At 41.1% G+C, this 27,801-nt stretch overlaps 1 protein-coding gene across 1 annotated transcript; it reads left to right on the top strand.

Annotated features, from left to right (window-relative positions):
- Positions 1-1,951: 1,951 nt before the first annotated feature.
- HTRA3 (HtrA serine peptidase 3) lies at positions 1,952-27,801 on the top strand. The gene is made up of 9 exons (XM_068943444.1): positions 1,952-2,840; positions 11,694-11,793; positions 13,258-13,480; positions 14,158-14,352; positions 16,882-16,914; positions 17,662-17,776; positions 23,885-23,933; positions 25,754-25,849; positions 26,801-27,801. Exons 1-9 carry the CDS (start codon positions 2,417-2,419, stop codon positions 26,964-26,966), a joined length of 1,401 nt encoding a protein of 466 aa, XP_068799545.1. The 5' UTR covers positions 1,952-2,416; the 3' UTR covers positions 26,967-27,801.

Raw genomic sequence — 27,801 nt, forward strand, 5'->3', positions numbered from 1 at the left:
TGCTATATACATGCTTATCTAAGAGAAATCATGATGTTTGTTTTACTTGGGTGCTAGACAACCATCAGCTGAAAATGCCTTTTAGATTTTTTCATGCTAAGTTAATGGGATTCAAATTGAAAATGCAATTATGAAAAGACTCCATGAATCTCCTTGCACTCATTCATCCCAGACTGCAAACTCTTCTGTCACGGTGCTCTACTTATCTGTCCATCTTCCTCCTACATTTCCTGTATTCTGTTTGAAGTCTCCAAGTGTGAGCACAGAGGGAGATAATTAATACCAATACTGCTATGAAAGATTCTGCAGCCTAACGGTAGTTTCTCGTAGATTATTATTTGTAATTTGAAACATTTTTCCCAACCTCCCAACCAAAGTTAATGACCTTTAACTAAGGTCATTGCAAATAATTAAAAAATTCATGTTATACACATACACACGCAGAGACCTAGTTTCTTTCTGATCTATGTTTCAGATCTAATACTCTTCATTTTTATTGCTATTCTTTTATTCTTCTATTATTTCTTTTTAAAGGGCAACTTTATATCAAAATATAAACATTTGGTATACTTTAGGTATTTCACTGTAAATAAAATTATTTAGCAAATCATATCGTCTTCTTTAGAAGAGCCAAGGTGTGTTGTGCAGCAAAATTTCACAATTTTCTCTTCGTAAGACCCCATTTCTTCACACTAATGTCTTCAGCTATCATATATGCTTTCTTTTTATATAGGTGAGACTGCAGTTGTTTGGGTACTACTGTGATGGACTGACTCTGTCCTGTGACAGGGGAAACAACAAAACACTGGCTGTAGCAGGGGATTCTGGATGCAACCTAGTGCATTCAGAAGGTGCTTAATTAAAGGACACTGTGTTATCACTTCTCCTTCTTCATGATGCTGCAGCCGGATGCTGCTGGTCACCAAATTAATCACTGACTGCCTCCCTGCACCTGGTTGACAGGGTCCTGCTGGGAGAAAGGCTGAGGTGCTCCCTTGCAGGACCGCGTGAGCAGCATCTCTCTCCGGGAGAAAAGGGAAGGCAGGACTGGAAGCCAAAGTCAAGGGTCTAAAATGTTACACCCAGCAAAAAAAACTTGCCCAGTGGCTTTGGTGCTGCCTGCAGGTGAGCCATGTCAGAGGCCTTTCTCCTTAAGTCCAGGTAACGTTTCTGAAAATCAGCTCCACCCATACCTCAATTACTTAATTTGAAGAGCGGGACTAGTTGCTACCTCTGAGCAACCGTTAAGTGTTTGTTCACGAGGGCGGCTCACGCTGGCAAGGTTTACTTTGTGCGGTTTCTTCTTTGCATGAAGTGCCCCGATGAGTAGTTAACAGAGTGTGACGTGTTCAAACCAAAAGTGTTGTTAAATGCTTTGTAACAATGATAAATACTTTTTTTTTTTTAAAAAAAGCCCCACAGAATTAAGGCTTGGGCAATACTTTCACTTATTACCAGATTATACAGAAACGACCACATCTTCTGTTGAAGTAGAGGAGGGCGGGGAGCCCCGTCGGACCCCCTGGGCAGCGCAAAGCCGTGGCGCTGGGTATGGCTGAGCACCTGCGGGGCATGTTGCGCTCTCTGCGCCTCAGTTTCACCACCTGCAAGCAGCGATTCGCAGTCCAAATGCCGCGGCACTTAACAGCGCAAGCGGGGCCTAACCGATGTGGTCGGGACGAACGCCGTTAGTAACGCTGACGGCGCTAAGGTGTGAGGGAGGACAAAATGGCCGCCGGCTTTCTAACCTCCCCCCGCCCCCCAGCTCGCAGAGATCACAACCGCCCTCTTCAAACCGCTCCTCTTCCGTGTTCACGTTCCTAACCCACCCTGCTCACCCAGAGCCGCTCACGTCCTGCGCACCAGCCCCCGCTGCCTTCCCCGCCGCGGGGTGGTGTTCACCCGCAGGAGGGCAGCACCTGCCCCCGCCGGCGGGGAGCCGGCCCTCCCCGGCCGGGGTGGGGCCTGGCCGCCGCCGCCGCCGAGGTCCCGCAGCTGCTGCTGGCGCGGCTGCAGCTGGAGGCGGCGGCGACGGTCCCGGCCACGTCCCCATATAACGCTGCTGCTGGGCTCGCCGCTGCCTTCACTGCTTCCCGCGGCCGCCTGGAGAAGGCGCTCCCCTTGCGCGGCGGCTTGGCCATGGCTCGGCGCCTCAGCCCTGCCAGCTAATGCCGGGGGGGCCCCTGAGCTGCCGCGCGTCTCCGATGAACTGACCTCGCCTTTACTCTGCAGCTTTATGCTCTAACCTCCTTCTTGCCCCCCCCTGCCGCTCCTTTCCGCTCAGCGCGTAGAAGCCCTGCTCGGGGGAGAGAGGACGCTGACACCTGTGTACGCACAAAGCCTGACTTCGCCCTCCCTCGCTGCACCTCACTTGCGCCTTCCCGCTGCGCTCCGGCTCCGCTCGCAGCCCGCGGGGATGCGGCTGTCGCTGCTGAGCCCGTTGCTCCTGCTCTCCCTGAGCTGCGGCCGCGGCGCCGCGGAGCTGCCGGCGGCCCGCGCCAAGTGCCCGGCCCGCTGCGATGTCTCCAAGTGCCCGAGCCCCAGCTGCCCCAGCGGCTACGTCCCCGACCGCTGCAACTGCTGCCTCATCTGCGCCGCCGGCGAGGGCGACTCCTGCGGCCGCAAGGAGGACCCGCCCTGCGGGGACAGCCTCGACTGCCGCTACCCCATGGGCAAGCGCTTCGCCAAGGGCGTCTGCCAGTGCAAGCTCAGCGCCCAGGTGTGCGGCAGCGACGGCCGCACCTACGACAACGTGTGCCAGCTGAAGGCGGCGAGCCGCAAGGCGCTGCAGCACGGCCTGCCCGCCGTCGCCCAGGTCCAGAAGGGCGCCTGCGAATCGGGTAGGAGCATGGCGCGGCCTCGGCCCGCGGCCGGGGGGCAGCGGGCGCCTCGGGGAGGCCGCGGGGTTGCGAGGCTCTGCTGCCTCGGCGCTCCGCGTCCCGCTCGCCGGCGGCCGATGCGGCCTAGGGAAGCGGTGAGGGGCTCGGGGCCTTTCCAGGTGGTGCCAACCCACCTCGGTGGTCGTCCCGTTGGGGCAGAGACTTGGCCTGAGACTTGGCGGGGGGAAGTTGCGCCTCACCTGCGAGGCCTCGGGTGCCGGGAGGCAACGTGGGAGCGTGAGGCTGCGCCCGGCCAGCGCCGCGAGCCTGCCGTGACGCTGCGTTTGCGTCTTATCTTAACTTTGATATTTGTCGTTTCCGTGTTTCAACGGTGTCCCGTGGTTCCGGGCCGGAAGGCAAAGCCCTTGCGCCAAGTCCCGCGCAAACGGATCGGGTGACTCGGAAGCGCTGGGACTCCCAGGCCTTCTCTGGGGATGGTGTTTCAAAGTTAATTTGATTAACAGGCACCCGTTATAGCTGTGAATCTGAAATAGGGCCAAAAAAAAGCACTAGGCAGTATCTAAAACATCATCTTCTGTCTCCCGTATTTCCTCCTTACGAGAGGACTTGCAACCATGGTCTTCTGGCACCTAAAGAGGGGAAAAAAATATCAGTGATCCTCTGTTACAGTTTAAAATGCTGCCACTCAGAACATCAGGCAGTCTCCTTTTGCAATAACGTGTTAGGACCTTTCCTTCACCTGGGATATTGTCATGTTCTATGGTAACTTCAAGCTTGATGGTTTAACGTTGAATTCATTAATCACTTACTTTGGCAATTCTTTTTTGTTATTAAAATGGTTCACTTTTCTAGAAGTGTTAATTTTGCATATTTCTGTTAGGATACTTCCTCGCATGTTATTTTAACAGTGTGCTTCTATTGCATTTGTAGCAGTTCGCCTGCAAGGAAAAGTCATATGTTTAGCAGGGTTTTAAATCAAACATTGGTGCTTCTGTTATGTCAGGCGAACTACTCTGTTGTTCGTAGATAGCAAATTTGCTAAAATCACTGTGAGGAGTGAGAGGGAGAAGAGAGTGTTACTGTTGTTAGCCTTTAAGAGCTGATCTGTGAAGAGGGACCTTTCATATATCGCACTTTTCAGAGCAGATAAACTGAGGCACCAAGAAGGAGGAGGTCAAATGATACTCCTAAAATTACCTTAGGAAAATCTTGCAGAGTCAAGAATGGCTCCAGATGCCACCATGGAGCTGCCAGTGATCAGTCTCTCCATCAATTTGCAGTGGTAAATTGCTGTCTGCCTGTTCATCTTAATCTAAGCATCCATTAGCTTTAGTCCTTTTAATATTTGGTTGGAAATCATCCACGAAATTAGAACGTTTAACCAAAACTGGCAAGCTTGCCTGTATCTAAGGGTTTACAGAGTGCTTGGGGTTTGGTACATATGACATTTTCTTTATGGAATTCTCGTGAGTCTACTGTAATCGACTTAGAAATTTGGAGCAGTGAAGTAGAGGTAGCATTTTTTTTTTTCAAGCAACTGTTCTAATGTTCACTGTATTTTGGCTTTATTTTTTGTCCCAGTAAACCTCAGCTTAGATGAAGCATCTGGTTTTCTGTGAAGTCTTAATTTTTTTTATTCAGTTCTACAGCTGCGTAAACTCAAGCTCAAAGAGACTAAGAGTCTTGCCCAAGGTCAGACTGAATCGGTGGTTGAGTCAGGAATAGAACTCAATTATGTTTTGGATTTTTTTTTTTTTTTAAACAATAACATGCAGTGGCTGTAATGAGAGGGTTTAAAAGAAAATCGACAGTTTGAAATTATTGTTGAGTTTGTCTCTTTTCCCTGTTCATGAAGGAAGTGTGGCCTCAGATGACTCAGAGTTTGGAGGCCCTGAGCTAGTTACAAAGTAAATCCAGTTTTACTTAACTGTACATGTATTAAAACAGTCTCAGATAGTGGTAGCCTTACCTCACATGACTTAGGCGTGATTTTCAGAACACAGAAGAGCTGCAGTAGGTCCAGAAGGGAAGGAAGGAGAGAGGTGCCCAGAATGACCAAAGAAGTGATAATTCCAGAGCTGACAGAACTTGGAAATATTCTTTCCTTGCGAAAGGCCTGGATTAGCACGAAGAACACAGACGTGCCAAGCTGTAAGGTGTAGGTGCGGTGCACCAAGGAGGGGTATATTTCATGGAGATAAAGGAACTAATCTGTCACTAATGTTCTCCAGTAGGACCCATGCCCTGAAAATCACTAGCACAAGATACCTTAATGATTTTTCTGAAACACTAGCTCTTACCTGTCTTCTGTCACAGAGACGTATATACAAGCTATTACAGGCTAGCATGTATGTAATGGCATAAAACTTTATGGAAGACAAATAGTAGTCAAAGACCTGCTTCTGCAGAGCCCTATTTCCCATTGTAGCAAATTTAAGTTTAAACAATGTCACTTATCAATCTATTAAGCTGTCAGCATCTACACAAAAATAGTTTGTGAGGCCACCTGCAATTTATGACCAATTTGTGTCAGACTTTCCTGCATAGAGAGCTGTTTAGGAGCCCTCAATACAATGTTCTCAGTACAGTTAATAACTTCCTGTAATGTTGATTTTGCTGATGGTTTCTATAAAAAACATTTCAGCTGTCAAATGAAGATTTGGATTTTCTAAGCTAGGAGGCAGAAGCAAAGGAAAAATTTATTTTTTTTGGAAATATAAAGGTATTATTCTGTTAATGGAATGAAGTAACTAAGAAGATTGATTAGAAAACTTTTGAAGAAAGATGTTTGGAAACGCGTCTCGGGGCTTCAGTACTGATTCTTTGCAGGGTTATGTCTGAGAATGCCTGTGCGCTGAATTGTATAACTGAAGAGACTCTCAGAAAGGAATCATGATGTAAAGTATTAATCGTGTCCATCAAATGAGCCTAAAAGTTCAGTTCCCTAAAAGAAACACTTGAAAATACAATTAAAGCATAAGCAGAGTTATTGCACACCGTTCTGCCTTGGGTATTTGGAACGTGCGTGCATGTAACCTTGAAAGCGCACAGGAAGAGCAGAGCATATCATTACTTCAGTTTTCAAGAAATTGGCCCAGTAAAATATATTGAAGTCTCCTACTGGTATTTGTCATCAAAGCCTAAGGCTGCCTCCAGCTGTATGCTTTATTTAGGGAAATGCATTGCAAGGTATTGGCTGAAAACACAAACTCTAGTTACGTTCCTTAACTGACTGTTTTCCTTATGTCTGAGTTTGTTTTGAATTTTTGCAGGTGAGGATGAATATTGTTTAGCATTTGCCGTGTTCCGAGTATAACACTTAACTGTTCTTTGTAAAGGACCGCTAACAGGAAAGAGATGTTTTCATTGTATCTCCTTGTGTAAGTCACTTGGGAAGGAGGAATAATAAGCTTCTAAAGTCAGTGAGGCAGTTGGGTGTCTTTGCTGGAAGGCATGTGTCAGTCCATCTCCATCTGGCCATTGTGACTTCGGCACTGCACAAGAAAGCCACTTTGATGATGGTTCACCAAATTGTTTTCATCTGTGCACGGTAGATATCCATTGAATAAACAAGTTGCCTGAAACATAATGTAGTATTAAAGTCACCAAGGCTTTATGGTCAGTGCACAGCTATGCAACCTGATCTTAATGCTGAATTCATCAGAAAAGCTGCCCATGAACCTATGTTTCCAGCAGATGTTTCTGTTTTTTAAGCAGAGACATTATAATCTTTTATTTGTCTTTCATTTCTTTCCATGAAAGCACAGTAGGGACAGTGTTTATCCCTGGTGATCATATCTGCCAGGTTGCAATCCTCCCTTAGACATAATAATTTAGCTGAATGTGCAGATCTTTTCTGAAGCTAGCTTTAAAAGGGGGGGGTAGAGAGAACAACCTCAAAAGAATGAGTTTCCCAGGCTCACAAATTCTTAATGAATTGTGGATTTTAATGTAATATTGTCTTTTAGAAAGCGTTGAATATGATCTAATTCTACAGGGAATAAGTTGGCAGCTCTTCAGACACTTTCAGTCTTCAGCAAATGTAAACCAGTGCCACTTTGTCTTCAGTGGGACTATGACGATTTACTTCTGCTGTTCTTTTTTTCCAATTTTGTTCATATTAGTTAACTCTACAAATTTGGTGAAGTTGCTCTTCATTTCTAGCAGTGTTAATGAGATTGGAATGCTCTGTTCCCTCTGTGACTAAGTAAATACAAAGGTATTAAATGGGTTGATAGTCTGTAGATGCACTAGAATCCAGGAAAGTGTTAAGCTGCTAATTAAGGTGACTCCCACCTGACATGCACTTAGTTTTACTGATGTGTAAATCTCATGTAACTGAAGCACAGAGCTGAAAATGTAAGGTGAAATTTTACAAAATAGTCTGAACGTCTTTAACTCCAGTTTATGCACTAACATCCAAGTCTGGATTTTGAGTGCTCTGTGAGAGGTGCTGAATGCTGAGACCTTCTGATGATCTAATCACTTCATTTAAATGATAAAACAGGAGTTCAGATCTGCTGAAAACCTGGCTGATTTGTGGGTTTGGAGCAGACTGGAAAAATCTAGTTTTTTCAATTAAGAAAGATACAGACGGCTAAAGACGTGCACCGTATAAATATGCTTTTACTTCAAGTTCAACTTGCTTCAAGCTCCTTTCATACCTTGATTATTTTAAAGATAGTTAATTGAATTAAGTGATGGCTTTTTACCAAGACAAATTAGCCTTGGTTAATTGAGATGATTATGAACGTGTAGTAATAACACCAAAAGTAACAGATGTTATTGAGAGACCTTCTGAAAATATGTGCAGCAAATCTCAGTATGGCAATGGGTCAAAACACATGAAGCTGTAGTAGATGTGGAGCTTTTACATTCACAGTCCAGCAGAGGTCTGAGAGCTGTGTGAAAGCTGTGCAAGGCAGCAAGAGTATCTGCAGGGAAAGAAAAAATGAAGGAAAGATTTTAGGACTATCACACATGTCTAATTTTATGTTGTGATAAGAATAATAGCAGTAGCTAGTCTCCACCAGTTAATTAATACAAATTAATGGATAGGTTGGAGCTCTGACATAAACCCCTGATTTGACCACTACATTTCTAATGCTTGTTTGTAGGATGACCCTATACACCTTACGCAAGGTAGTGACCTTACTTCCTAAGTTTCTCAGGCTGTAACATCTTCTTTTTAAAGTATATCGAGGGTTGCGGATGAAGGTCAGCTGTGTGCGAATTGTGTGCTACAATGTTATTTATTAATAAATAAATTCCCTTATATCAGATGGGGATGGGGAGGGACAAGAACAAACGTTAGTTTGCGGTTACTTCTTCCCAGTCCACAGCCTGAGCTTTCCTGAGTGGGATGACAGATAATCTGTTTAAAGGTGCTTATCACTCTCAGCTTGCAGAAAAAGGCTTGAGGGATACCAGCTTCTATGGAGGCATCTCAAGATTGTAAGTCAGTTTTCCACCAGTATTTAGTCTCCACAAGCTGCTAATGAGAACAGCTCATCTCTAATCATGCCAGTAGATCTTCAGCTAGGTCTTTTCTTGCCAAGTTTGCATGTCTATTGTTCTTGATCCTCCTTTGTTTGAAATTTCTCTTTCCTCCAGTGAATATATATGGCAGATTTGGATTCACCTGCAGGTCTGAGTATTCTGTCTTCTGTCCCGAGCTCAGACTGATGAATGCTTCACAGGCATTGCTTTGGTTTTACAGTTTCTCTCTTTATTACTTCATTTATTTTCTTCCACTCTATCCATGGTCATATGTTCATCCATGTTCATCCACTATCTCTGTCAGATTTTATTCCTCTACATACCACAAATCTTAGCTGGAAAGGCACTGCCACCCATGATGTTTTGCTGGTGGCTGCACAGAAGGGGTGGTATGAAACCAACTTCTTTGGCAGGCTTCCTCCTCTGCTTTTCAGTCTTGTGCTGTGCTGTGACAGTTTGGCATGAATAGAGTAGTTCAGCTCTCGGCTAATGCAAACCGATTTAGTTGTTCTGGCTTACGTAGAGCTATACTGATTTAAACCAACTGAAAGCTCAAATTCGCCATTCTTTTTTTCCCCGCTTATGCCAGTGTATCTCAACTGAAGGTCTAGTCTGCTGTCTTCCATAGGCACACAGTCATTTCTATTAAGATAAATGTGATAATGAAGTTATAGCCTATCAGTGAGCACTGCTGTGTATGCAGGCATTTAAACTCGTGTCACTAGACTTCAAAGGATATCCTGCATAATCAGGCAAATTGCTTGTGATTTGAAGGTAAGACAAATCTTCAGTGACTCAGTAAACAAAATAAACAACAGTATATTGAGCGTGCATTTTGACTGACTTCTGTGATTCCTGTGTGCAGTCTATTTTAAACTAAGTACTGAAATAAGCATATTCAATTGGTTAGAAGTGTTTTTCAGAGTACATGAGAATGTACATAAAGTAGACTGAATCTGTTCCTGCCAAGTTGTTCCTTTTGTTTATACCATATCATGTAAATTTAGTTTGCTAAATGTAAGCATGGTTTCCTCTCAGAACTAAATCCCATATCCAGTAACAGGAAGAAGAACATTTGGAGTTCTAATGAGAAATGCCTAATTGTCCTGATCGGATTCCTTTAATACTTTCTTTTCCCTTGGTACTGGTGTTATATCCATTCCATATTAAGTTCCAAAAATTCCTGTCTTTGCTTCAAGTCTCTTAGCTACTGTGATAATGTATGGTCTCTCACTTTCTGACTCTGTAGGTCCTTTAACACTGTATTGTGAAGGCCTTTTGAAAGATGAAATAAGCTATTACAAATAGTTCTCTGTTTTCCACTATCTTATGAATTCATTCAAAGAACAGGATAGATCAGTGAGACTGTGTAATTCGGTTAGACTCCATTGTGCTGCAATCTTTGTACTCATTCCAAGTAATATGCAAGGTTTAATGGTCACTAAACAGCTTTAGATTTGGGTTGGCCAGAACGATCTTTGAATTAAGAACTACACAGAATACCAAAATGCATGAGAGCTGTCTCATTCTCAAACTTCCTCCTTTCTTTTCTGCATGTTTCTCCTTTTTGTGTGATACATATCCTTTTCTCTCTCATTCACTTTCCATAGAAAGACAAGGGTAAAGGGCAGCTGAAGAAAGAAAATTATATTCTTTCAAAAGATAAATTATCTGGACTCGTTACTGTGTAGTGCTGCCTAGAACAAGGGAAATCTAGAGCCCTTAGGACCAAGTGTTAACTGGGAGTGCTAGAGCTACTGTGGAGGTAAGTTCCTCCTTCAGCATGAGTTGAACCTAGATCAATCATTGATTTGATGGCACAAAGCATTAGTTCTAAATGATATAAACCTTTCAGAAGGTAGATTATAGAGCGTATCCCTCCTCACTAAAAGGCAGTAAGAGTTATACCTCCTGGGACAAATAGTGTGCTGTTGCACCAGGTTTGAACAAAGCCAATAATGTTATTACTGTATCTGATTACAAGCTGCTGACTCCCTTCCTTAGATCTTATAGTTAATTTTAAAGCATCAGGCTGTGATTATGAAAGACTGCTATTAAATGCAGTGTTATGTCCCCTAACGTATGTTTAATGTATGTGGTGGTATGCCCTCATGTATTAAGGGTTACAGATAAGCATGACATTCTAGCATAAGAAGTATTACTGCTTTGGGATGCTGTAACATTAGAATCCAGGATGCTGTGGGTTTTTTTCCCCCTCTAAGATATTCATTTCATAGGACTTCCATTCAGTATTCATAATTTTTATGTAGGGTGCTGTTTAACTTAATACTGAGCTGTCTTCTACTGGAATGCTTAGTATTTAGTATCTATAGTTACCTTGTGATAGCCTTTGCACCTAAAAAGTTTTGCAAGCTCACAACTAAGCTATCATTTACAGCAGGTTTCTAATGTGTCTACTTCAAAAAATCCTCATTTGGGTTCTAAATGCAGTCCTGAGGTGCTGCAGTGATGTTACTCAGCGCTCCTTAGACCACGTCTAGAACGCTGCAGCTGGGTTTGGGACTCCCACTACAAGAAAGATGGTGATAACTGCAGTGAGTTCAGTAGTAGGCCACCAAGATGGTTGAGGGGACTGGAGCACATATCCACTGAGGAAAGGCTGAGGGAGCTGGGCTTACTCAGCTTGGAGAAAGGACAGCTTCAGGGTGAGCTGACAGTAGCCTGCCAGTGCCTGTGAGGATGTCGCTGAGAAGACAGAGCCAGGCTTTTCACAGAGGGGCGTGATGGGAGACAACAAGCATGAGTTTGAGCAAGAGAGGTTCAGGCTGATTTCAAGAAAATCCTTTTCCCCATGAGGATAGTGAAGCAGTGAAACAGGCACGCAATCTCCGTTCTTGCAGGTTGTCAAGCCTCAGCTGGACAGAGCTTTTGAGCAACCTGCTTTGAGTTGGTAGCTGAACCTGCTTTGAGCAAGAGGTCTCTCAGGAGACCTTGCAGGAGGTCTCTAGTCTAGCCTCTTTGGTTGGACCCTTTCAAGTCCCCTCCAACCTTCCAACTTGGTTGGACTCTTTCAGGGCCCTTCCAGCCTCACTTATCCTATGATTCTATGTATTTCAGCTAGTAATTAGTAGTTTTGCCTAGAAAAATGCTCCGGATAAAGCTTGGAGACTTCCAAGAAAGTCGGGGAACTTATAGCTGAGTGATTCTTTTTAACTTTCTTGTGATCAAGCAAAACACTGAATAATTTTGAACAAATCCTAATGGCTTCAATTACTTCTCCCAAATCTGGCTGGAAACTATCCCAGTGTGAGAAATTCAAAGCGTATTTATCTCCCCTACTTGGTTAAAAGGGTGTTTTCTTATTAACATATCCAATTCTTTCTGCTAGTATAGGTCACCTACAGTCCAGCAGCCCAAGATACAAATTCAACTTCATAGCAGATGTGGTGGAAAAGATTGCACCTGCAGTTGTGCACATTGAACTTTTCCTCAGGTAACACTTTTAATTCTTTATATTTTAATTGCGTTATTTAACAAGGGTCTACAAAGATTTTTTCCTTTTCTTCCTTTTGCTATCAAATAGAACAGTGCATTAAAATTGTTTTGAATTACTGATATTCAAAAATACTCTGAAACGTTACAGCGGTTTCATCTAGAGAAGCAAGATCTAAAGATTACAAGAATGAGACATCATATGTAAAGTATCATCACCCATTTGTGTGTTCTGTTCCTGTTTATTAGTAGGCTTGTTTTATTGGGCTTAGAATCTTTACAGTACCTTACAACAGATCTTGTCTGCCCTCAAAGGCTATATAATCTTCTTTGAAGACCTTTGCAGTCTTCACAACAGTGTGATGTATTAGATTGTGTTTGTTATGTCAGAGTTTAAAAAAAAAAAAACACTAAAAAATAACCTGTCAAGTACAGAAAAGTAAATGGGAAAAACATAGTGCTTTCTTGCTTATTCCACTTTCAGTGAGAGGTAACGTCAGGTGATATTATTGGATTACATTACTATTTAAGACCTTTTAGGTCTTTGCATATATGTTCTTAAGATTATTTGTCCCTTCTCTAAAAATAAATGTTTGCCCAGTGGCCTGCTAGACACGAATTGTGATACTGCCTTCTGCTTGGGATTGGCTCCAATTCTTTACTGCTAAATAGCCCAGAAGTTGCAAACAATTTCCTAATAAGGATCACATCTTTGAAGAAAGATGAATTTGTGGACCTTTTCTCATTTTCTACTGCTAAGGCACTTTCTGTTCCCCTAACGAATCTAAGGTGACTGCAGCAATTGTTCACAGGGAAAAGTCATAGTACCTTAAACAGTTCATAAAGTCTTTTAGCTATCTTCAGTGCAGCAAATGATGTCCCCTCCCCAGATCTTACCCATTTTTAATGTTTTTCATTTCCTCTCTCCTACATTTCTAATCCTTTCAGTCTGCAAACATACTTTTTCCTACACTTGTGCTTCATGATCCCCTGAGACCTCACCACCTCCTTTGCTCCCCTGTCCAGCTGCAAGATTCCTCCTTCTTCCCTGGGCATCTCTTTCTCGTTAGAGAATCAGTCCGTTTGTCAGCTCTGCCCATTTCCTGTAATCATTTTCTTTCATTACAGAAGCGGGTGGTGGAGTCAGATGAGCTCCTCTTTCTTCTTGTCACCTACCTTTTCCTCTTTGCAAGGAAAACTTAGAGATAGCGTTGAAAAAGGAAAGGACTATGTGATCTGCCAGTTGTCTGGAAACTTCAGCTCATGTCTCCCTGGCTGACTCAAAGCAGTCCACTGCTTTTCAGGAAGTGATCCTTTCTTCGTCAGTATTTTATATTTAATTTTTTAAGGGCTCTAACAGAAGTCGTCAAATGCTTTGGTATTTCTTGGGATGAAAGGTGGTGAATAATTTATGATGTAGTCTTCTTTTTTCCCTTGTGACTTATATTATTTATTTTTTATACAGGCACCCTCTCTTTGGTCGAAATGTTCCCCTTTCCAGTGGATCTGGGTTTATTATGTCTGATTCTGGTTTAATTGTGACTAATGCCCATGTGGTGTCAAGCACCAATGCTATATCAGGGAGACAGCAATTGAAAGTGCAGCTACAGAATGGAGATACCTATGAAGCAACCATCAGAGACATTGACAAGAAATCTGACATTGCAACAATAAAGATTCACCCTAAGGTGAGTGGTCTAAACAGAGGAATGAATGAATTTGGGAGCCTTATCTCAGTTTCTTTTAAGTACAGACTGACTGGCTGGAATACATATTTAGGGATTCCTCGGAAACAGATCTGGAGATAATGGTGTTGAGAACAAATTACATCTGTAGGCCTGGAAATCTTTCATATCTTAGAATTGAATTACTATGTCTCTTCTGTACTAGAACTGCTAAAAAAGAAAAGATATTGTGGCCCAGCTAATATGCGGCCAGATTCTGATGCCTTCAGCCAAAATGGTGTGTCTTCAGGCAAACCTAGTTTAGCGCATACATAGACTGTAAGATGGTACAGAGCGTAGTGGGAATGGCAAGGTGGTCAGTAGCCAATTTGTATGCTATTTCTGTGGGGGGGAGGAGGTACAGTCTGCTGGAAAATAGGCAAATCTGGTTCTGAATTTTGTTAGCATTTTTTTTGAATGAAATTGCAAGGTACTGCTGCTAGTACTTTCTTTCTGAAGACAGTTGAAAGCGGTAATGCCCTACATTACTGTGATCTATCTTAAGTTTTGGGCATATGATAGAGTTGCTCTGCCATTAATGTAATGGACAGTATGCCTTCTGAATGCCTCGCTAGTTTTCGATCTTTTTAATCAGGTTATTTTCAGAGCTAAACTAATGCTTCTTCCTGTGTTTGTTTAAGAAAAAACTGCCTGTATTATTACTGGGACACTCTGCTGATCTGAGGCCAGGGGAATTTGTGGTGGCGATTGGAAGCCCGTTTGCCTTACAGAACACTGTGACAACAGGTATTGTCAGCACCGCTCAGCGAGACGGCAAAGAACTTGGCCTGAGGGACTCGGATATGGATTACGTTCAGACAGATGCTATTATCAATGTAAGTACTAGGTAGGCAAGGGGCTGAGCTTCGTAGTCCTGGGACCTTGAAACCCCCAGCTGTTCAGCAGGGGAGTGTGTGCTCTGAAAGATGAATTCCCTGACTGAAAGGGGCTTTGTTAAAAATCAGTGACATCCCCTTCTTTTTGTAGAAGACTATACAGTGTCATAAGTTACATTCGGACAACAGTGTTGTTGAAGGGGTGTTAAATAAAATAGCCCTTTCTGAGGTTGTCTACAAAGATGCCACATATGACAGACCTCTCTCGTTCTGTGTGCGGTAACATATGGTTATACAGACAGCAGTAAATCAACGTTTCTTTCTGTGCTTGTCCAGCTAGTCTGTCCCAGCAAGCTGTAGAATAGAGCCAATGTTTTGCACCTCCATCCATTGGAGCTGGATGGAGTTGTGAAGTTGATAGTGTCTGCTTGGATTTATTGTCAGGGAGCCCAGGTAAGAACTTAAGGGTCCTTTCCCCTCCCTCTGCCCGAACCATGTACGTCACATACCCCAGATAAGAGTCTAGATGTAAAATGCCTTAAAGCTTGGGATACTGTTCAGTTCAGTTAAGGCCCCCATTGCACTACGTGTTTTATAGAAACGTATGAATACGTGAAAATAATATCCCTTCAGAGCAGCTGGAGGGATTCAAAGAGCTTCAAAGAGATTCAAAGTGAAGTCCTCGGATGTGTATATAACTTGCGGTGATTCTAAAAAGAGCACTGCATGCGTATCTGAGGTAGAAAACAGCCTGAAATCTGTTATACGTTAAAAGGAAAACACTTCCAACGTTTATTTAATGGCTCTGAATACCAAACTCAACAAATCATAATGCTTAGCATTTTACACATGCAAAGCACTTCACAAGTGTTTATTTTCACAGAGTTTTTGCGAGAAATTATATGAAAAAGGCAATTGCTATTAGTTCTTCAGTTGTACAGGCAAATAGAAAAACTTAGGCAGAACGGGTTACTTGGGAGCACAAACTGAATTGGTGGCAGAGCCAGAATTAGAACATGGGATTCTTGACTTCACGCCTTGTGCACATTCCTCTGGATCAAACTGCTTCCTCGTATGTGCTTAAGCATTCACTGCCCTCAAAAGCTAATGAACCAATTCAGACAACGATAGCAGAGTGCATCAGGTAATACTAGATTAAACGGAATAGTGGTAGTACTGAGGTGAGGAAAATGCCAATATATTTGAGCTGCTTTGTCAAACGAGACTACAGAATATAAAGACAGTCCCTGGCATAGGGATGCTGTGTGCTTAGCTAATGCACTGGTTTTCTCCTGAGAATGGGAGGAGTTTCAGAGCTGCTCTATTCAGAGCATTCCTGTGGCTCGGCCAAGACTTTCCTACAGGAATGTGCATGCAGCTGCCTTCTGAGAAACGCTAGGACAGCAGGAACATGGGGCAGGAAAGAACAGGGCCATACGTTCCTAAATGGAGCTATACTACATGTGCCAAAGTTCTTCCGTTATCAAATCCTTCAAGCAGAGGACAAGTGAGTGAAAGATGATATGCTGAAAATCATCCCTATAAGAGTATTTGAAAGCTGAAAAAAACGCTATCTCAGTTCCTTTGTGTCAGATGTAAAAATGAAATGTGTAGCCCCTGGTTGCTGAAAAGAGACAACATAAGAAACTGATCTCTTCTTAAACGTGAACTTTGAAGCTGTTTTAAAAATTTTAAATGTCTGTTTTATTCTTCTGAGAATAAATAAGATTTGCCCAGCGCTATCTAAGTGTAAACGGTTTAGAAGGTTTATGTTGCTGTCGTGCATCACTTGGCTTTTGTTTATTTTAAGTGGTAAGTTGCTGCACTTGGCTGTTTGATAGACCTACTTAAAAACACTGGCCTCACTTGAAAACAAACTTGGTGAGCCAACATGAAGATGAACAAGAGATTTCTCCAACTCCCACTTCCTGTAGTCCTGTTTAGATTTCTTCTTTGAAGGCCATCAGGTATTAGGTAGTTTTCAACTGCTCAGAGCTGTTATATGCTCTCCCCAGAGGTGGTTACATCTCTGGGGTTACCAAAGCAGTCCTTGCATGGCACCTACCTCACAGCAGCATGCCATGATTAAACTTGCAAAGTGTTTTGCTCTCCTCTAGTAGAGAGTAAGAGAGACTGACAGTATTGCAGACCAAAATGATGAATAACACCTCTTAAAAATCATAACACACTGAGAGCACTTCACTGGAATATCATTTTAAACAGCAATTAATTATTTCAAAATTTTTTTCTATTGGTATTCAGGCGACTCAAAATACCTGTTTTAACTTCTTGGTGATTCTTCTCTAAATTACAGCCTAATTATTTTGGCTGGTAAGTTACTGTCCCTAACTTAAGACCTGTTTCTAAGAAGAAAAAAATCTAATCGTAAGAGGTGTGAACAGGTGGAACAGGCCTAAGAAATGCTTTATCTCTCTTTCATTTGCTAACAAACAAAATATTGCTTGAAATGCAATTTTTAGTTCCTACAATGGCGCACTAATGTATTGTTTCCTTATGCCATTTTTACAGTATGGTAACTCTGGAGGACCTCTAGTTAATCTGGTAAGTCCAAGTGGCTTGTTTTTTTATTTTTATTTTTTAAATCTGGTTTGAAGTAAGTGGGAGAATACTTGTGATTGTTGTGAAGATGGAAGAATAATCTGTGTAAATTACTACCCAGATGATGCACAGTGGTAGTAGGGAGTGCTCTCATGGCTAAATTGTAAAGGCTCATCTATTATACCAGCTTCTAGCCATTCAGGCTAATGGTGGGCAAATACGCTGACGCTAATACAAATCACGTAAATTAGGTTTCAGTTCACGCACCTTTTGAAAAACGTTTCTGTGGAGAGCAGAGGAAATTTTACGCAGCAGGGAGGAGAAGGGGATCTAGTGGGAGTAGCTATGTTGTTTCTGAAACCTGGGATGCAGGGCAAAGGTGATGGGATCTCATTAATCCACACAACAGACTTCGAAATAGATCGCTTTAAACCAGCTCTGATTTCACAATTCAGTGAACGGTGGCTGTACTGGAGCTGATCACCTGCTCAGTGGAGGGAGCCACTTGCTGAGTGGCTGGATGAACCTTGGATAAACAAGCTGTACTGTTAATCTCTTTGGCCATCACAGTTAAATTTGAGAGGCTATGTAACTCGTAGCCCAGATCCTGTCCTAGAAATAATATTTATTTCTTGAATGATTATAAAACTCTTTTATTTTAAAAGCTGGTGTAGGTAATTTTAAAATGCTAGGTAGTGAGTTGAAGTCTGTGCGTTAGGAGCAAATTAACTGATTGCTGTCTCTTCACAGGATGGTGAAGTGATTGGAATTAACACCTTGAAGGTTACAGCTGGAATTTCCTTTGCTATTCCTTCAGACCGCATCACTCAGTTCCTCACAGAGTCACATGACAAACAAAGTAAAGGTAAGGTCTGCAGGAAACACTGATGCTGTCACCTCCCAATTATTAACCTGATCTCTCAGTGAAGTGTCAAAAGGCACAGGTCTGGGGTCCTGGTGCTGAAAGATGCAGCATTCTTTTACAGTATAGGACACCTTATTGTTATTTATGGACTTGGACATAGAAGACAACTTTGTAAAAGTGGTGGTGAGGTTTTATTGCTCTCCCCCCTCCCTCCCCACCAAGAATAGACAGTATCTGTGTAAATCTGGAAGGAGGAACCTCTGAAGATGGTGAAGGTGCAGATAAGTCATCACAGTCTCAAATAATCTTGAGAACAAATAATGATTTAATGAGGGGGTCTTAACCTCTTCTTTCACACGTTGTCCAAGCAGAAAGATGTACTCTAGAGAATAAGATGCAGCCTCTCAGAATGTCCTGATCTGTCTGAGGATGCAGTGCCTGTGCACGCTACCTGGATGGGTTGTTGGTGTTTTTTGTTTGTTTTAACCAGGGTCATCTACAGCTGTGTTATATAATTGGATCTTGTGATAGGCTCTCAGACCCCTTTGGAAGAAAAGCAGTGTGTTAATTCCTAAACAAACACATGGTAGGGGGAGAGGGGCATGCGCTAAAGAGCTTATGTATCTAAATGTATCAGCAGCTGAAGATTGCAGTACTCTGGGCTTTCCTGTTGTGTGTCTGTCTCACATATGTAATGCTGAGACTCTGACTACATGTCATACTATGTGCTGCGCAGCTAACGCTGAGCTAGTAATGCTTCATCCAGGCCAAACGTTCCTTTCTGTTCTGCTTGCCAGTTTATCTGCCTACACCCTACTCATCTTGTATCATGACAGCTGGCTGCTGCTCCTCTTGAATCTTTTTGATATCAGTTCACCCGCTTGCTGATGCCTGAATCGTTTCCCTACACCATTCCTGTCGGAGAGTGTTATTTCAGAAACTTCCTATAGTCTGAGGTTTCAAAGTTATGCTTCTGCCCTCATGTTTGAGACATCTCAGTTCTGAGATGGTCCTCTCATCTACCTTCTGCTACATTCCCCAAATCATATTGTTTTCACTACCAAAGTTGATGAAAAAGGTTCAGTTACTTTTGTACTGAAAAGTGCATTTCAAGGTAGCTGACATAATTCTGCTTCAACAGGTCAAAAAATGTGATTATTTCTCCAGCTTTTCTATCTATCCCCATTGGTTTATGTGAGAGGCAGGCCTGTATACTTAGTGATGTTGCCATTCAGAACCAAAATTTTCATCTCAAAACGCTGAGGAGTGGTGGCTTATGGAGCAGGAATGGCTCTAGAGGGTGAATGCAAACCTTGTAGTGAAAGTCCATCACCTGCCAGTGGGTTCTTCATAACTGGGGCTGGACAGTCAGCAAAGGCTGGATATGAAGTCAGCCATCTTGCCCTCTCAAGCACCGTTGCCCCCAGAGTGTGATGAACCCTCTAGGCCCAGTTTGAGGGCCTAGAGAGAACTTTGTCTATGGACCCTAGAGCAAATAATAGTGAAAGACTCAGGTTTATTTTATGATGTTCGTGAACCTTCTGACTTAGCCACCTTCATCCCCTGATTTTCATCCTCATTCCTCCTCTTTTAATTATGACTTGTTTGGACTTACTCTTAGCATCAGTCTGATTTTCATGACTTGGCACACCCTGGGCACAGGCAATTAAGTATCTAAATTTATATTTAATTTATTTTTTTTTTAGCCTCTCTAAAGTACCTCTAGTACTTTCCCTGAAGGCAGAGCAGTCATTTAAAGTCCTTAATGCAGAGGGAAAGGAACTTCTAATAGATATTTTTGCTGTATTTTAGACTTAGTTTGCATTTTTTTCTTTGGGTCTTTAGTAATAGTTTTCAGGTCTGTTGTACAGGCGTTATTCCCTGTCGCAACTGTAAGCAGAATTTTTAGGATGCTTTTATCGTTTTCGTTTGCTCCAGTTACGTTTCAGTAGTTTCAGGGGGATCCACCCTTATGGTACAATTAGGTCATATGAAATAAGTTTAAGGGTATTTCTATTTTGCTCTAAATATCATATTGCCTAAAGATGATAAAATTCCCTTAGGAAACAGCTCTTTCCAGACTCACTCTGGCATATAGGAGATATTCAGGATACTGTTCAATAAGCTTGATCTTAGCCTTTTAAATCTGAGCTAATCAGATAACTACCAGTTTTATCTACCTATACACCAGTTTTCTATAGAAGGCATACTTTTGTGAAGTCTCCTCCATTGTGTATAAGTGCAAATATATAACCAGCTTATGTACAGGAGCCAAAAAAAAGTAGGGTGAGAATGGCATTTGGATGAATTATTTGGACTAATTATTATTCCCCAAATATTACGTATTGCCTAATATGTAGTATCTCTGTATAGAGAGATTTATCCACTGAAAGGTCTGAAAACCTTTGCTAATTCTGGATTTGTTAGTAATAATGTCAACCTGATTTTATAGTTACAAATTATTAAATGGGTGCTTGAGGTTAAACGTCTGAAGCCATATCTAGATTTTAACCATCTGTCTGTTTTCTCCTTACTTCTGGAAGTCAGTCTGTGTATTTAGACATCGACTGACTTTATTTCAGTGTCTTTTGCTAGTACCCTTAGGAATTTCTCAGTTCCAATCTTAGCTCTGCTGTGTGCTACTAGTTTAGTTTTGGGCAGAGCAGTAAAACCACAGAGATTTCAAACACAGATGCTCTAGGATTAAAGATGGCAAATTAGTAATGTAACAGAATATTAGGGAGAAAGTCCAGCCTAGGTGGTCAGCCTGGCCTCTCATATAATATCAGCAGAAAAGTGAATAAAACCTGTTTCAAAATGGGCAAGGGGAAGTAGGAGATTTCTATACTGGCCACATTCAACAAGTCATTTATATCTATCTATATATCTATCTCTCTATATTTATCTATCTATATCTGCAGTTACATCCTTGGAACATTTTAATCAGTTGTGCTGAAACTCTATGGTTGCCTATGTATTTGTATCATTCTTACCAATAATTATCAATAGCTATGAAGGCTGCTTAGGAGGCTTTCTGAGTATACATGTATGTACCTGATTAAATTCAGCTGGAAGGTGCCTTGCACATAATTCAACATTGTAGACTGGAGTTGTTTTCATGGTTTCTGTTTGGCAGCAGAATATCTTTCTTGCATACTTTCAGGACTGCACATGCAATCTGCAAGACAATCTAAGTGCAGAAGGAGGGAGCAGAGAAGTAGGAGTTTTGCCTGCCGCTTGAATAAAAAGTGCAGGATTCGTTCCTTCACTTGGAGATCATGGTGATATCTTGGCCACACTGAAATCAACTGCAGTGGGGATACTCATGTGCCAAAGATACTGCTGTCTATAAGAGTCTGAGTAACTGGCCCCTTAATTTGGATCTGTCAGTTCTTTTTGCCACAGTTTATAGCAGTCACAAGGGCTGACAACAGAAGTGTTTATATCTGTCTGGTTTGTATGTGTCTATTGTTACAAGCATCAATAAAAAAAAAAAAAGAAAAGTTTAAGTAAAGTAAATGCTGTCCTTGCTGTTGATTTTAAAAAAAATGTCTTTCGTAACAGAAAGCTCCTTAAACTGTCAACTGTTTCTAGATGTTTGGGGTTAGCTGCTTGCAACTTTCTATTAACACAAAACACATTCAAGTTTAGACTAAAGGATGAGGCTAGTTTGCTCAACTTTATACCAGTGGCATGGCATAAAGCGCCTATATCAGTGTTTAATCTCGCCTGGTGTTTACAAGAGCTAAGTATGGTCTGTACGTTGCCCTCTCCCGTACTGCGTTCCAGCTTCGAGCTGCAATGGTTTCACGTCTGTTGAACCTAATTGTTCCAACGTATTAGCCTTCTTTTAATTACTACTGGGACTTCTCCCTCGTGACATGCTTCTTAGATTTAGGACCTCACTTTATTCCAGTTCTCTTAATTATTTTTTCTTATGCTTCATGATTGCGCAAATTGCTGAAATGACAGGTCTTGAGACTTTCTATTCACAGAGCAGATGTAATATGACAGCAGTAGTTCCAGGTGCCACATACTGCTCTGCCAAGGTGACTCAACCCTGACCTCAAAATGGCCATCCCTTGGGGTGAGGAAATGCTATAACCAGTTGTCTGTGGCCTTTCAGTCTCCGCTGATATTTCTAATAAGGTGCACAATTATATTTCCTCTACTCAGTGTTGATGGAAACTTTATTTTTGTGTAAGACGTTTGACTTGGGTTAAATTTAATGGCATGAATTTTTGCAAAAGAAAAAGCCTGAAGTTCTCCTACCTGTATTCTGACATAGGAAATGGTTGGGAGGGTGGGAAGAGGAGGAATCTAGACTCTACAGACATCTTCTGCAGCTAAAATAATGCAACCGCTTGACTACTAGACTCCCATTAACCTCATAGCCATTAGTTTATGCAACAACCTTTTTATTGTTACAGTATGAACCACTGTTCTGACTATATCAAACTCATTATAGAGAGAGGATTGAAGACCGTTTTATATTTTGAAGCATGAATGGGGGTAAAGTCATACTCAAAGCTGCCCATAGATGACATGAGACCTTTCGTGGCAAATAACTCTACAGTTACTAGATTATTTTTTTCAAAGCCTTTTTTTACATGTATCATCAGCCACAGGGGAAAAATTCCCCTTTAGATCAGCAGTATTTTTGCTTGTGGCTTTCCATTCTTGCCCAATCGGCCTCTCGTTGTTTTGTTTCTTCCAGATCAATTTTTGTCCCTCTTTTCATCTGCATTTTCCTTCAAGTATCCATTCCTAACTCAGCCCCGAGATTATGCGTTATGCTCCTACATCTTTCTGCATCACACAGGCCATGACCAGCAACAAAGTCTTTAACGGAGACAGTAAACTGTCACCAGGGAGTCTATATGTCATTTATATCTCTCTTCAGTTTGACTGCAGTCGCAGCAAGACAACTTTGTCATTGAACTGTCCACTTTGGGGGAAAAAATTATTTTTAGCTGGAAGAGTTAGAATATTTGTCTTTTAAAGTGAAAGCTTACCTTTTAAGGATTTGCATGTGCTACGTGGACTAAAGAAACGTGAGTTCACTAGTTCAGGCCCATGCCCAAAGGTTTTGACACTTCAATTTATAGTAACAAGACTTCTTCATGGAGCCCTTACTGCAGCTAATTTTGATCAGATCAGTTTCACTTTAAAATACGGGAGAGCTGGAATGTTTCAGGGAAAAGCATGTGTGATGATTAGAGATGCAAGATTGTCCAGTGTAGTAAATCTTACGTTTTAGTGCTCAACACTTTCACTGACATTAATGGAAATATTCGACAGGCATAACTTTCAGGACTAGATCCTTAGCTTGGGATTATTTTTCGTGGAAAGAATAAGAGTTAGAGGAGATTCTGTACATCTCCTTTTCAGTCTGTCTCCTCATATGAGAATATGGAGAATCTCAAAGAAACTGTGAATTGTGGAATAAATAAGGGGAAATATTATTTAATAGCGGATATAACTAACTACTGAGGCACTCACTTCAGGAAGTCATCAAAGTGCATTTGTTCATAAAACAGCTGTGCTTGTCTACTAAAAGCCAACTGCAGAAATATATCGCTGTTCTTGAAGGAGTGAATATCCACCATTTAAAATTCTAGAGAGTCCTGGTTAAGGTCTTTAATTCATTTTTTCATTCCTTTTGGGTAGAAATAATGAGCTGTTGGCGCTAGAACTCATGGAAATTTTCATTTCTTTAAATCTCCTACATTCCAATGAGAGCACCATACGATTAAATTGTCTCGACCAGTTTCAGATGAGATGGTATTTGGTTATAAAATTTTCCATTTATTGAAATCATGATACTAAATCACAGAAATTTTCCTGAGTTTCCTGAAGGAAATGTTTCACAGAGTGGAAAGGAGCTTCTCTCTTACTCTCTCACTGGTGAGGTGAGGGATTCTCATTCCATACACCAAGGTTAGGCAAAAGAAAAGATGACATCATTGTTGATGCGTATGATTTGTGTTTAGTTTTGTTAAGAGCTGTTATATCGTGTTTGAATTGGCAGGTATTTTGAGTCATCAAATAAGTTATTTTTGTCAGTATTTGTCTAAATTTCTTAAATACCTTCTGTATTATTTTCAGATGGGAAGAAACGCTTTATTGGCATCAGAATGCTGACAATAACACCTGCGTAAGTATCTTGGAAAAGTAATCTATATAATTGTTCATAGAGTTAATTGCAAAAAGTGTTCAATAGTGGTTCCAAACTTTGTTATTTGGCTTTGGTTATAAATCTCTACAGAATGCAGATGTGCGTGTTAGCTTCTACAAAGCTTGTGAACATTTAAATTGTATTGATGAAATGTATGGTTTGAGACTTGGAAAATCAGTCATTTTCTAAATACAGATAATGGGATGTGCCCTGTTGATAACTGTGGGAAGTTAGGAAGACCCTGGATCCTTTTCTTTTTTTTTTTTCTTTTTTTTTTTTTCTTGTTCTTTTCTGGTATGTCTGGAGTCACACCAGGTTTTAGGTGTGATTTAAACAAGCTGCTGCGTTTAGGTGACTGCGTGAGTGCCAATAACTGATTAGGTGCCTGAGGGTTTGGCGGTAGTTTTATCAGTACCAGTGGAGGCCACATGTGGGATTTGGTGTTCAACCATTAATTTGAAACAAAGTGGTTGCTAAAGCACAGAACTAAAGCTTTGTCTCCTTGTTAGCAAACCCAGAATATGGACGCCCTCCTGCAGTTCTTTAGTGTCTTTTCTCTCTCGTGCTGCTTTGTGTCTTATTGTTATCCGGACATATCCTGGGATAACAAATGAGGGTTCTTACGCTTGCGTCCTTTCCCACCAGTAGGCACATTTCCAATGTGGCTGTAGACTACAAAATTAAACAAGACAATTTCCAGCTGGGGTTGTAGTCAAAGCCATCTTTATTTATTGAGTTACACTCTTGCAATCCTCCCCCAAAGGGTCAGATCCTCAGCTGGAATGAATCAGTGTAATGGCATTACCATCACCGGACCGCCACCACTTGAGAGAAATTCAGGATGCGTATCTAAATATTGTGACTTGAACGTGGCGTGAGGTTTTAGTGCTTTTGTGGTGTCTAATAGAGCAGTGTCAGATGCCTCCAGGCCAATTTTCAGGAAAAGACTTTTTCTCGGTGTGTTTGTTTTAGGCATTTAATTACGTTAGCTTCCTCAGTAAAAAATAAAATGAAGCTGTGTGCAGCTATTCTGACTTCCTCTCTATCTGAGGGACCCCAGATTTTCATGACAAACGAGAAAGTAATCCATCGTTAGTTTAAAACTCTTTCTTGCTATAAGTGGGTTTTAACCCACGCTGTATCCAGGCCTAACATGAAGGCATCTCCTCAGAAGTGAGAGGATGTATTAAGAGTCTCTATTTTGCAGCTGGTTTTTGTCTTCTGTATAAAGACAAACACAACCAATTTTATTTGTGAGAAAACTTGAAGAAGCTGAGGCACTAGTTTCTGTGGAAAAATTCACAATTCTGATCGCCTGTTTGATGACTGAAGTTGTCAAAAGCAGTGTTGTTCTAACTAAAGACTTGCCAAATAAAAGACGCAAAACCATTCGCAAATTTCTACCTTATCGCCAGTGTTAATTCTTTGGAGCAAGAATGTCTTTCGTCCCTGTACAGCCCCTAGGACGGTTTGTGGTGGCGGGGGAGAGGGGGCTCTCTGTGCTGTTGCTGCAAATAACAAGTCAAGCCCTTGCAATAGATGTATGAGACCATTAAATATAGCATGTTTTGCACAGATAAGTGTTTTTGACTCTTGATATCTTTTGCTTTGGATTGGGCTGTTACTTGTTTTATGCAAGTCCAAGTTCCCTAAGTTGTCAGCACAAGAATGAGAGGCAAGCCATTATCTGTTATGTCATTTATTTGAGGGCAAGAAAAAGAATAAGGAAATACTTTGAATGTTTCTGCTTTTATAGTAATAGTGGAATTAAATGTTACATAATTTTGATTTTCTTTTAGCTTGGTGGAAGAATTGAAACACAATAATCCTGATTTCCCTGATGTTAGAAGTGGAATTTATGTACATGAAGTTGTTCCAAATTCACCTTCTCATAGGTATGCAGAGCACATTGTTTTCTTAACCTTAAATAAATTTCCAAATGGATATTTGTATTCAAGCACTTATTCATACCAGTCTTCATTTGTATTTAAAAAAATCAAAATTTGTGCCTTTTGGTTTTAAAAAAAAAAAAATCATTAAAATATTTGTGCTAAGATTCTACTTAGATTTACAAAGATGAAATATTTTGTTTCCAAAACTTCTCAAATGACATCATAAAGCACTAACAGTGTGCAAATTTAAACAACACCCTAAATACAATGAACTAATTTTGTCTTAGAAAGGTAAAGAAAATGTTAATAAACTTTGAGTTTAAACAGGAAACAGCGTTGCATTAATGTAAGACATTGCCTGAGCTATTTTCTGAGGCAATTGTTTGAGGAAGAGACCACTATGCAGAAAAGTTGGAAAATAAACAGCACATTTTTACAAATTATTTTAGGAATTATTAAGAGGATGCAAAGGTAAAAGAAAAGCAGCCATTCTGGCTTGAGTGGCAGGAAAGAAATAATTTACTTATTCAGTTGGTACACTTCATTTGTCCTTAAATTTTGCAAATAGGTTTAATTTCCACTGTGTGGAGTGTGTACTGTAGAGGCAGAGCCATAGTCTTTCAAGTGGATGGAGTGAGTCAGTCATGGCTAAAAGTCCTTTCTATTTCAACTTTGCTGTGGTTTTGTGGAAGACGAAGAGAAAACTAGGCTACTTTTACTCTCTGTGTTTGCTGTTTTAGAAGAAAATCTTCAGTGAAATGTTCCAAGCCTGATTTTGCATTTAGTGAGCATTACTCGTTAGTCTGCCTTTATCAAAAGGCTGAAATTCCCCTCCTATGGAAACTAAAGCAGGCAAAGAGTATGATATCAGCCGAGGAGGTGGTAAATAGCCTTGGTACTACTTTTTCGGGTAGAATGCATGCTTATTGCTGTGTTATGTTCTTGCCTATACAGGGGAGGGATCCAAGATGGAGATATCATTGTTAAAGTCAATGGACGTCCTTTGATGACTTCCAGTGACCTGCAAGAGGCTGTGATGAATGAGTCACCTCTACTACTTGAAGTTCGAAGAGGAAATGACGACTTGCTATTTAATATTGAGTCTGAAGTTGTCATGTAGATAGATTTGAGGAAGCTCCCACCGTAATTAAACTCACTTATTCTGGAACACTAGATACCTCCTTTACAGCTACAGTAATTATACTTCCTGTTGACTAATGACAAGGTGGACTAACTTAATTGCCTGAGCCATTTCTGTACATAGTAGCTGGAACATAGTAGCCATGTATAGAAGATGTAACTTTCAAAAAAAAATTTAAGAACTGTGTTCTGGGGAGGGAGAGGAGGAAAAAAACTTAGGTGGCTGGTAGAAATGGGGTCCACTTCCAGTTCCTGTAGCGTTCAGAGCAGATTCAGTTGTGCAATTTGAAAGATCAAAATATTGCTGAAAGTGAGGAAACATGCCAAAAGGGGAAATTTTTCTTAAAATTACAGTCATGGCAGCAGCAGAACCAAGCTATTTCAATGCAAAATTGAGCTTTCTAGATAACTTTTTCAATGTGAAACTAGTATTGGCAAAGCTTGTATTTGTTCTTAGCGCTTGTATGCTACGTGTCAATGCAGATAGATTAAATCTGTAAATATTGAAAGGAACAAAAATGGTATCAGGCTATAGAGTGTTACACCTAGGTCATGCAATTTTGGAATATAGTAAATGATTCTTATAGAATTAATGCCTTATTATATATAAATCAAAACGATGTGCTGAACAAAGTTAAGTTTGAGAAAGTGCACAGGTTTTTTTTTAAATTTGATAAGAATTAGTTTTGCATTTTACCAGTAAGCTTTGCTGTAAAATTGTTATACTACTTTTGGCTTGTACTGTGTATGTTTCTACTGTAAGGAGATAAAAGTTTACACAAATAAAATGTTGCTGTAAACCTCTTTTTAAACAA

This window comes from Struthio camelus, chromosome 4 (genome assembly GCF_040807025.1).
Source record: "Struthio camelus isolate bStrCam1 chromosome 4, bStrCam1.hap1, whole genome shotgun sequence".
Lineage (NCBI taxonomy): Eukaryota > Metazoa > Chordata > Aves > Struthioniformes > Struthionidae > Struthio > Struthio camelus.